Source organism: Urocitellus parryii, chromosome 6 (assembly GCF_045843805.1).
Source record: "Urocitellus parryii isolate mUroPar1 chromosome 6, mUroPar1.hap1, whole genome shotgun sequence".
Lineage (NCBI taxonomy): Eukaryota > Metazoa > Chordata > Mammalia > Rodentia > Sciuridae > Urocitellus > Urocitellus parryii.
Genome location: NC_135536.1, coordinates 62,511,358 through 62,522,542, shown reverse-complemented (window position 1 = coordinate 62,522,542; position 11,185 = coordinate 62,511,358). Strand labels below are relative to the sequence as shown.

Sequence of the window (11,185 nt, the reverse complement as noted above, 5' to 3'; positions counted from 1 at the left end):
CCTCCTTTCCTTTACCTGAATCATTTGGACCAGGAATGAAAATCGGATGCACAACAGTCACTCCACAGGGGCCCGGACCGCCACCGCAGCCTCCTACCAAGAGGTCTGCCTTCCAGAAATGGCCTTCTGGGAATGAGCTGTGTTCTCTTCATTGAGAATTTGGGCTCAGATGAGAAAAGGGGATGTTCCAGTTAGCCGTGGGAGTGAAGCTGGGAGTGAGGTCATGAAATGCCATCAGGGCTGGTGACTGTGCTGGACCCTGTGTCAGAGAAGCAAACCAGGAAGCTCTTTGTGAGGCAGAGGAAAAGGAGGGGCCTAAAAAACAAGGAAACCAGGAGGGGAGAGACCTTGTAGTTTGTTTTTTTTTTTTTTTGGGGGGGGGTCAGTTGCCTGGGTTCCCGAGGGCTTTCAGGCCCCTGAGGCCTGGCTGTGCTCCTGCTTGGAGTTCTATAGGATCCCCCTACCTGGCCTTCCCAGGCCCTCCTCCATTTCTCTGAACTTATTGTAATGGGTTTCTGTTGCTTTTAACCCAAACAGCCTTTATTAAAAGGACTTTTGCTTCGCCCTCTAGACTGTGAGTTTCTTGTGGTCAGATCTCTTCCTCTTCTTTGCGTCACCAGAACCTATGTCAACCTGTGGAGGGGGTCCAAAGTGCTTTTGGTTGAATGAATGGTGAGTGTGTGAATGCAAAGTATGTGTGTCTTGGAAATCAATATGGGGCCCCGGTTTCCTAACTGGGATCCTCCCCCGCTGTGCCCTCCCCTCTATCCCCACAGCTCTCCGTCCATATGTCCTCCAGCTTCTTAAAAGTCCAGGCTGTGACAGCTGGCATTTCCCTAAAATTTTTGTGCTTTAAAAAGTACCATGTCTGGCACATTGGCACCTGACTGTGACGGGAAATGACACTTTCACCTCACCTCGGTTGCACCCGCTTCAGAAGAAACCCAGGGTGACCCCTGGACCATTTGCTGAAGAAACACAGGGAGAAGCGAGCTATATGTAGAGATATAAGTAGAGCTTTTATTTTTTTTTTTAAACCAACCCAACATTTCCACTGGCAACTGTCAACATAGCTTATGACATGAGCACTGTTTCTTTTTTAGTTATTTTTTTTCTTAAAAAAAGTGTTTAAAATTAAACAGGTGTTTTTTTTTTAATTTATCCCTCCCCCTTTAGAAAATGTATTTATGTCAATGCAGAAAGCCTAAAGATCCGTGGGCAGTTCTGTGGTGATGTCTGTGTGTTCACGGGTGTGTGTGTGTTTGTAAAGCCAGGTCCTCTCAAAAGTCATCAGGAAAAGTTCCTTGGGGCATGTCCATCTCTTTTTCTACCATCCCAGGCTCCACGGGATTAGAGAGACTGAGACTCTCTTAGGGGGGGCAAGAAATACCTCACAGGCTGGAAAAAGAGCTTCATGAGGTTTTAAAAACAAGCAGGAACATGGGAGAAATGAGGAATTCCAGTTCCCATCCTGTGCAAAAATTTTCAAATGTGGCTCGAGGGCCAGGAGAGGTGGAAGGAGCCCCTTGCTGTCTTATAACCCTCAAACTTGCATCACTTGAAGAAATCTAGGCAGCTCTCTATGTAGGGCACATTAGGAGGTGAGGGGCTGGTGTAGCCCACATTTCTCAGAAGGCTGACATTTTAAATATCGTCTTTTTCTTTAAAGATCTCATTGGGTCGGACACCTCTTCTCTCCTGCTTCAGATACAAAGTCAGAGATGTTCCAGAAGGCATGTGCCCCTTGGGTCTCCTCAGCTGCCCTTTGTCATTATGTACGATTTCTATTTTTGTCCCATCACCCCCTCGGTGGGTTTTCTTGCAGGAGGATCCACATACAGACACGGACACAGTGACACATAGAACTGGAGAGACGTGAACAGGGAAGAGGACGATTGCTTTTGGGTTTGGATTTGATTTCCACGCAAGCAAATAAAGCTCCACCCGCTTTCCACGTGGGTGTGAGAGCTCATTTCCGCTCAAATGCCACCCCGTCCTCCCAACAACACAGAGCAAAAAAAAAAAAAAAGAGATGGGAGACAGGCCCTTGCTGGACCTCTGTGACCCTGTGAAAGTGGGAGGTGCGTTTCTGAAAAATTCATGCCTCCATCTGTCGACTTGGACCTGGGATTCTTTCACGGCACTTTGTCACTAACTTCAGAAAGAAAAGACAAAGACAAAACAACCAGCAAAGCCCCATGGGAGAAATGAAAACCACCACCCTAATAATTGGGATGAAAAGAGAACCCAGACCAGCCACGTGGTTTGGTTCCTGTTCGCGCCTCGCCAGCTGGATGGGAGAATCGTGACATATCCCAGTGGAGAGACAGGAGAAACCCTGTCCTCCAAGAAACTCGAGGCAAAGGAATAATCCGAAGGTGGACTAGAAGGACACAGGGTCTGCCCTTTGTTGGGTCAGGGACAGGAGTAGGGGTGAGAAGACAGAGGTGGATCTGTTGCTGTTGTTGGTTTGTATTTAATGAAATACTTTGGAAAGTGGGTGTCTCCTCCGTTCTATCTGATGAAGACTTGGCCCTTTCAGAGTGTGGCCAGGGCCTAGGTCAGGTGAGGTTCCTGGGGCTCGGCCCTGATGCTGCCTCCGCAGGGCTGCTCAGCCTGGGAAGGTCACTGTTGGGAAAGTGCCCTTCGCTTGGAAGAAAGTCCTTGGCCTGCCCTGCCGGAGGCCTGGTTCTGGCGCTCAGAACCCCTTGATGTAGCAGTAGGCCTCCAGTGTGGCAAAGAGTATGTAGAGGAGCCACAGGCTCACAAAGAGCCAAGTCGTGGCCAGCTTGCAGCCGCGGGGGCCACCGAGCTCCCCACCCAGGTGGGGCCGCCGTCGGTACAAGAGCACACTGATGCAGACAAATGCAAAGATGGTGAAAAGGGTGACGGAGAAGGCCAGAGTGCCTGCGGACACGTGGAACTCCTGTCCCTGCAGGGCCCAGTAGATGGCGGCCACGGACCAGGCCAGGCCAATACCCAGGAAGACATTGACGGCGTTGCTGCCAGTAACGTTGCCGATGGAGGCGTCTGCATACACGTCCTGGAGGGCGGCGGCTTTGCTGGCAAATGTATCTGGAAAAGGACACAGACAAACGGGAGCTAGTGGGAGTCTGAGATGTGGAGGGCCTTTCTTCAAGTATGCCCCAGGGCACCCCCGGCAGCAGGAGCTAAGGGGCCATGGCCAGTTCTGTCCCTTAATGAGCTGTGTGGCCTTGGGCAAGTCCCACTGCTGATTTGGGCTTCCTAGTCCTGAAAGATTACTAAGAGCCACCCGGTCCTGATATTCACCAAAAGGATTCATTGTTCTGTTTTGATTACTTTTTCATTAAGGAGAGTTCGCCATTTTAGAATGTCTTCCCAGGGAACTTTGACATCCTGGGAAACTGCTTAACGTGGATGCCTGATTATAATTGTCTGAGCAATGCCTATAGGCTGGGGGACGGTGGGGGGTGGGGGACAGTGGGGGGTGGGGGGGTGGGGATTGATTTTCAGGCACCAAGGACAAGCAGGGTGAGCTGTGGACTCAAGGAAGACGGGGTTTTCTCTTTGCTGTTAGAATATGGATCACAAAGACTTGAAGGATATTTGACTTTGGATCTTGGCACAGGTTGTAGGCCCAGGGAGGATCGCCAGGGACATCTAGCCCATTACTTTTATTTTGTAGGTAAGGAAAATAAGGGTCAAGGATCTACCCAAGGTCACAAAGGAAGTTAGCAAGAAACTTGACTTTCATGTAAGGTTCCTACCATTGACCTTCAACCAAAGAGCACCAGCCAGCTGTGAAATCAGATGTGGACCATAGCATCAACTTCCCAATGCTCCAAGTGCTGTTAGCTATTTTTTGGACCAATTGCCAGGACTTGGAAATACCTCAAGACACCTGATGGGATTAACTAAGTGATGGCTGGAGGAGGTGGGGCATGGGGGGCATGGCTTTGGGGTATATATTTGTACGGGCGAGTGGAGCCTCTCTCTCTCTCTGCTTTCTGATCATCATGAGAGCCACTTCCCTCTGTTATACTCTCTTGCCATGTTGTTCTGCCTTATCTTGAGCCCCAAGGAATGGAGTGTCAGCTGAGACCTCTGAAACCATGAGCCCCCAGATAAACATTTCCTCCTCTACAATTGTGCTGGTCAGATCTTTTTGTTACCGCAGCAAAAAAAGCTGACTAAAACAACATCTGTAGTCTCTCCTAACAGCCCCAGCAACTAGCACTCTACTGTATCAGGCATAATAGGAGCTCACTAAATATTTGTCTAATAAATGAATCAGTGACACCTACTCCCATTAGTCTTTGAGTATTTAGAAGGAAATAAATACTATGCAATTCATCATATGAAAGGGCAAATTTCACTAAGCTTTCTTTGCCTGTCCTGCTAGGGGACACTTTGTATTCACAGGTGTCCTTACAAATAGAAGAGACCAAGAATGCTTGTGGACATTTCTGTTGTGACATTTTCAGGCAGGTTGGTCTTTCGTCTCTCAGAGACTGCCAGGGGTAAATGGAAGAACAGTGTCTACCTTCTTTGAATGACATTGTTTGTGTGCCCTGTTAATGTAATAGAGAGATTAAGAAATTTGGGCCACTTACTTTGGGTAGGTAGCTTAAGCTCCATGGACCTCAGTTTTCTCATTTGTTATGTGGGGATAATAACTTTCCCTATTTAATAAGGTCTTGGTAAGCATGGCAGGGAGGTAGATTTTTTAGCATCCATAGTGCCTGTCACATCAAAAGTGCTCCATAAATGTTAGACATCCTTATTAATATTGTCATTCATCCCCTTGATGGACTTTTGTGCACTGTAAGCGCAGAGGTTCTGTTACACTCAGATCTGAGATGCCAAAGAAGATGAGGCAGAGTACAGGGATCATGTGAACCAGGCCATTCCCCTTTGCAGACTCAAGCCCCTCTCTCTCACCTGGCACAGAGGTACCAAATGCCACAAAAACAACAGCTGTGACTGAATCCTTGAGACCGATTGTGCAGCCGAAGTGGGAGGCCAGGTCCCCGATGATGGCGGTGAGCATGCCGATGATGAGGATGGAGACCACGAAGCAGGCCCAGCCGTGGCAGTACTCCGTGGGGGGCACGCAGGCAAACAGCACCTTCCAGAAGACCGTCAGGAAGTGCATGACGTAGTCAAAGCAGGATGGCAGCCTCTCCTCCCCTGACTCATCCTCATCCTCATCCCCTGCTGGAGACAAGATAAGCAGGTCCCAGAAAGGACAGTGAGTGAGATCAGATCCTCATTCACGGAAAATCAAGTCCATCCCACATGGCAGGCATCATTGACCAGAGGGGGTCTACAGCTCTCTCTGGGCATCTGGTGACCCACACAGGGTGTGGACATTGGAAAACAGCCAGGAAATGGGAAACAATTTGGTCATTTGGTTGTCAATTTGGATGCAGGCACAAAATGAGATTGGGAGAAAGAGCAAGGGAACAAGGAAGAGACAAAGAGGTCGACAGCGTGGGAGAACACGAGAAGAGCAAGGTCATGGAAGAGGAGGAAGGGAGGATGGAGCAGGCTGTATTTGACTCCGAGGCCCAGAAAAGAAAACGCACTCTGTGCTCACTCTTCACTGGATGCCAATGAGGCTCCCCTCGGATTATCTGGACCGGCTTCTCTGATAAACATCGTACGTCTGGTCATTATCCATCCTCAGATGGCTGTCATTCCAGATCATGCAGGTTTACCAGAGAGCCAGTACCCTTTTCCAAGTACCCCATGGGACAGAGCGGGGATGGGCCCCGATTGTCCTTGCCAGGAAACATGAGCAGAGTTGCCCATTCAGCATCTCAGAAGAGATGTGCTGTTGTCTCTCAGTTCCTGCTCAAGATCAGCTCATCACGTTTGGGCATAATGGGTAGAAGCTGAGTTTCTAAAGAACAGCAATCAGGAACCGGGTTCCAATTCCAGTTTTGCCATAAAGAAAATCTGTAACTAGGGTACATTATCTATTGTTTTGAAGCTCAGTTCCTGCATTGGTAAAAGGAGAAGGGTAGATTCTGTGGACTACATTCTGTTTACTGTCTCTTGAGGGGCACTGTCAGGTCATCAGAGGGGGCAATGGAAGGATCGATGTGAAAGTAGGGCAGCAGCAGCAGCAGCAGCAAACCTTTCTTCCTGGCTGTACTTTTGCTCTGGCTCCGGGGCCTTGGGGATGTGACCCTGTGAGTTGCTATGACAACAAAACCTCCTGAAAAAAGACAAGGCCAGTAGTGCTCAGCAGTACAAAGAGGCCTCAGTGATGCCGAGAGGCAACGTGGGGTGGTTGGGAGACTCTGTTCATTCCCATTCTAATGTACCTGCAGGCCTCTGGGACTCCTGGCTGGGCTGTGGGTCACTGCACAGGGATCTGTCAGTCAATGCTGAAGTAGAGGTTTGGAGTCATCCAGGGAGGAGATTTGTTCAAGAGTCAATGTAAAGCATTTTGAAAACTCCTGACCCCTATTTTGCGAGATCAGAATCATCCCTCATTTCATAGAAAAGGGAGATCAAGTTCATGAGAAGAAGGAATGACAAAAAAAAAAAACAAAAAAACCCCCAACAATTTGTGGTGTACTTGTTTTGTACCTGACTCTGTACCTTTCTGCTTTTCTGAGAAATGTATTGATAGTTCCCTTTTGGGATGAGGACATTGAGGACAAAGAGGATACTTGCTCTGGTCCACATAGGATGACCAGGATTTGAGGCCAGACACAGCCATACTCTTTTTAGTCACCCCACCATCCTCTTCCAAAGTGACCCAGTGAAGCAGCTGAATACGGAGCACCAGGACTAGGAAGATGGAATGCAGCGCCCCCCCCCCCAAAACAACAACAACAACAACAACTGGTGAGCCACTGATGGTGCCGTGCTCCTGCTTCTCCTGGGTTGTCTGCTTCTCCCAGCAAGGCCATTTTTAGACCCTTCTTACCTGCACTGACAGTGATGGCCTCCATGAACTGGTCCCTCCAGGAGTGGGTCCCCACAACCAAGGCCAGGTTTGTCTTCTTGATCAGTTTGTCCACTGTAGTCTGTCAGGGAGAGAAAAACTTGAACTCATGAGGTTAGAGTGCCCAGAACCAAGGAGGAGCCTGCTGCTTCAGAGGAATGAAAGATGCCCTGCATCCTGGGGGTTCTGGAAGTTATGGATGGAGCAGCCACCTTGGTTTAGATCCTCTGGGGCAATCTTCTACTTGCCTTTTTTTTTTTTTTTTTTTGGTTATGACTCCTGACATTGGATATTTGGAGAGAATAGGGTCTGATATAGGGTCTGATGTCAATAAACCTTGCCCTACACCACTGAGTTTTAGTATCTTTGTTTTAAAGATACAATTAAACAATTGTGATGATACATCTATCGTCTTTCTCACTATTCATTCCATATTCTGTATTTTTTTTCACAATATTTCCAGCACTGTTATTTCAGGTTACAAATGGGGAAAGAGAGACCTGAAGTGGGTAAGTGATTTGTTCAGCTTCAACTTCACATATTCAGTGGTGAAACTGAAGCAGAACCCCAGGTCTTCTGCCCCCATCCTGATTAATCTATTATTGAATTAGACCTCACTGATGGCCTGACCTTGAACTCATAGGACTCTTCAATGATGACCTCTAGTTTGGGGTGTTCACCCAATATTGGCTTTCCCATCTCTGCTATCCTCTTGGCTTCCTCTTCCTCCATAGTCAGCTTCCTGTCTGTCACCTCTGCAAAAAAAAAAAAAAAAGAAAATCAAGCAAGCTTTAGAACCTTTTCCATGTCTTGGCAATTTAAAGCTCAGCATATTAGACATGCGCGATAGGTACACAACAAATAGCTCTTGGGAATGGGGACTTTGTGCATTTTACTGCCTCTTTCTATGTCGTGCTAAACACTTCATGACCATTGGGCCAGGAGAGGGTTCTTGTAGGCTTGGATAAGAAGTCCTGTTTGTATACCTATGTGGGCAACATGACTCAAAGACCTTCTGAGAAATAGCACCAAGTCAAGTCCCCCAAATCATTCAGTGTGATGTGGGAAGCTAGTAAGGAAAGTTGAACTCTTGACATTTGACTATTTTGAACAGTTGGGCCTGTTTAACTTCATGTAAGAGTTCTTGGAGGCACAATTATCCAAAGGGAACAGCTGGTCCACATCAACATCTGTTTCCAACATGGCAGGTTCTCTCCCCTCTGGAAAGGAGAAAGGGGGTTTCCAGGGTGCCTACATTTTGTACAAGAGACGATTGTCCTCATGCTGAGACACGTGGAAGATTTCCCCCCCAATATCATGGTGTTCCAATGAATGATTCCCCAGTGTTTCCATACAAATCAGGCCTATTTCTTCTGGAACACAAATACTTATTCAAACATAAAATAAAATAAAGTTCTTCCTTTACGTTCTCTGGAGGCATTCTCTGTGTCCCTCAGCATCTCGACTCATTTACCATTCTCGTGTAGTACAGTTAGACATTTTTTCTGCTTCATCTGGTGAGTCCATTTTAAGACCACTTCACCATGAAGACATGTTTTCTGGATTAGAGTGAAATAGAGATTGAATCTTTTTATTCCCCTTTGATTAGAAAATCGCTCTTGGCGGCCTGTTTCTTTCAAAGCTCATTTAAACATCTTCCCATCCAAGTCCACATTCTCACATGCAATTAATTCTTTTATTCGGCTCCTTAATTGCTTTCATTCCACACAGTAAACCTCCCAGGGGAATTCCATAGTCCTTGGATAATCTGAAGGACGAGATGGGTCAGAGGCCAGGAAGAACTTTTTTTTTTTTCTCTCTCACTGGGGAATTGGTGAAGCAAGGGGAGGGTCAAGGCTCAAGTTCTTGAGGTTGCAATAAAAAGAATTCTCAGAAAAGACCATAAACCAAGAATATAAGTTACTAAAGAGAGAGCCTTGTATTTTTATATAACATTTATTTTTCTTTATTATTTCTCTCCTTTTCTTTTCTCTCTTTCTTTCTTTCTTTCTTTCTTTCTTTCTTTCTTTTTTTTTTTTGGTTGACATGGTATGAATGTTCACAGTCTCTGATTTCTGCACTTGCTGTTTTATTACTGTCCCTGGCATCAAATATAAAAGGCAATCCCAAAACTTCGTGGGAGCTGTCCATGGTCCTAACCCCCCTCTGGTGCTGGTGGCCACTTTTGGAAACAAGTATTTCTCAAGGATGTATGTCCTTTTATATATTTTTAAGTCAGAAGACACCTGCTAGCATTCTAACTACATTTAATTCATTTATTCTGTTCTCTGGTTAGTTAATTCTGAAGGTATATCTGTGTGCATCTAGGGTTCTGGCTATGCACAAGGCCAAAAATCCTAGAAATCAGTCTGCATGTCACGCTGGAAAAAAAGCCCTTAGAAAAAGACATATAGATTCCTTCAAAGAATGGAATAGTTTTTTCCTCTTCTTTCAGGGTTTGGCACCATATCATGATGCCTGTCTTAGCAGTGACAGTGTTGTTCCACCCCTCCCTCCCAGTTCCCCTATGTCTTACTTTTACATGTGCCTTAAGAACTTTAGACCACTATAATGAGCTCTCCAGTGACATAGAAATGTACCTGTCTAACCCCTTGTCTAGCTATCAATCTATCCCTGTATCCATCTGGCATGATATTCATCTACCTACTGACCTGTCCACCCCTGTGGTGACAGCCAGTTTTTCCATTTAGCTTTCAGCAAAAAATCCTTTTTGACAAATAACCAATGCTCTATCTTTAGGTCTCCTACAACCCCACATGAGGCACTCTGTATTTATCTGTTAATTGTTGATTGATTCACATGCCTCTATATAAACTCTGATTTAGCATCTTGGTTTGGCAGCAATTCCTGCCTTTTTCTATTTTAGTAATAAGCATTGCTTTCAATTCAGATCAAATTAATTTCTTGAGAGAATGTTAAGTCTCCAGCTTAAAAGGTTATAGTGAGTCTGATCACTTGTTGATGGAACTCCTCAGAACTTCAAGTAAAGAGAATAAATGACAGGTGATCCTGATATGCAGACTGACTAAACAAACTCTCAGTTCTAGGAATAGGAAAAAAAGATAGGTGGGAACGAAAAGAAAGGGAGAGAAAGAATATGAATAAGATGGAAGATTGGACAAGTACTGGAAGCACAAAGAACTTGCCAAGCCAGACAAGGCTGTGAATACTCTGCAAGTATCCTTACTGAGAAGTGGGGTGATACAGCCAGGGCTGTCACTCCCAGGCCCTTGAGTTTGGTGGGTAGCTCGGGATGAACATATTGACTTTCTGTGTCTAATGCCACCAGGCATTTTAGCCACTTCAGTCTATCCTGCCAGGAATAAGAATTTGAGTTTCCCAGTGAATTTAAAGCCTAATCAAAGCCTTCTAAATTAAAGGTCTATGGATTGGAATATCTAGAAAAAGTGTCGTTCCCCCCCCCCCAATTTTTAGTTTCTAGTGATATTTGAAAGTGTGTTAAAAGTTTAAAGAAACTTAAGGTCAATCCCAATCTTTGTTGTATGCATATTTGTATGAGGTAGAGGCAAGATCTGGAACAGACAAATCCAAATATCTTCTCATGCAAGAGGATGAATGAAATGGAGAAGACCCAATGTTATGAGATCAATCCCCCAGGAGAAGCATGAAAAATACTGTTGGGTATGGGTATGGCCCTTGTCCTGTTGGTATTGCAAGAAGCCAAGGAAACAGGAAAAATGTTTTTTTTTCCCCCCATAAAAGTAAAGTATAAGCATAACCTACATTTTTGTTGTTGTTGTTTAGGCTCCAAGGAGGCAAATGTCCTTAGTATGTCCATGGCCTCCTCCTAAGCCCAGAGTGTAGCCGGTAGGTGAGTATGACTATGAACTCTGTAAGATGCTTTTCCTCTTAAATGACTTTAAAATTTTCTGTGTTCAAAGAATGGATGAGAGATAAGACATTCTTTAAAAATACATTGGAACTCTCTTGTGGAGCCCATTCTGCCTGCATCAAGAGTTATGGCTTTGCCAGATATGGGGAAATGCTTTCCTATCTGCTCATAACGTTGGATGTTTGTGAACGGTTTCTAGTCACACCAGCACACTCTCAAAGTAGGTGTACATCCTACACAGAATCTAGATTCTCCAAGAGAATCTCCACAAAATAAATTCTCTAAAATGTCTACGTCCAGCCCAGAACACTGTGCCCACTCCTCTTCCCGTTGTTCACGGCACATGTCACTTTAAGGGTCAATGACAA

The 11,185-nt window shown here is 45.7% G+C and overlaps 1 protein-coding gene across 10 annotated transcripts in view; it reads right to left on the bottom strand.

Moving 5' to 3' along the window:
- Window positions 1–1,000: 1,000 nt before the first annotated feature.
- Slc8a3 (solute carrier family 8 member A3) overlaps window positions 1,001–11,185 on the bottom strand; it is a 135,431-nt gene continuing 125,246 nt past the window's right edge. For 7 of the 10 annotated variants that reach the window (XM_026391091.2, XM_026391090.2, XM_026391096.2 and 4 more), the window contains 4 exons: window positions 7,574–7,698; window positions 6,926–7,025; window positions 4,924–5,199; window positions 1,001–3,075 (listed from right to left, as the gene is read on the bottom strand). In XM_026391091.2, coding sequence (XP_026246876.2) covers window positions 2,699–3,075; window positions 4,924–5,199; window positions 6,926–7,025; window positions 7,574–7,698 — 878 coding nt within the window. In that variant the 3' untranslated portion in view covers window positions 1,001–2,698. The remainder of the gene's footprint in view (window positions 3,076–4,923; window positions 5,200–6,925; window positions 7,026–7,573; window positions 7,699–11,185) is intronic. The other 3 variants (XM_026391093.2, XM_077800188.1, XM_077800189.1) reach the window with 1 other exon arrangement.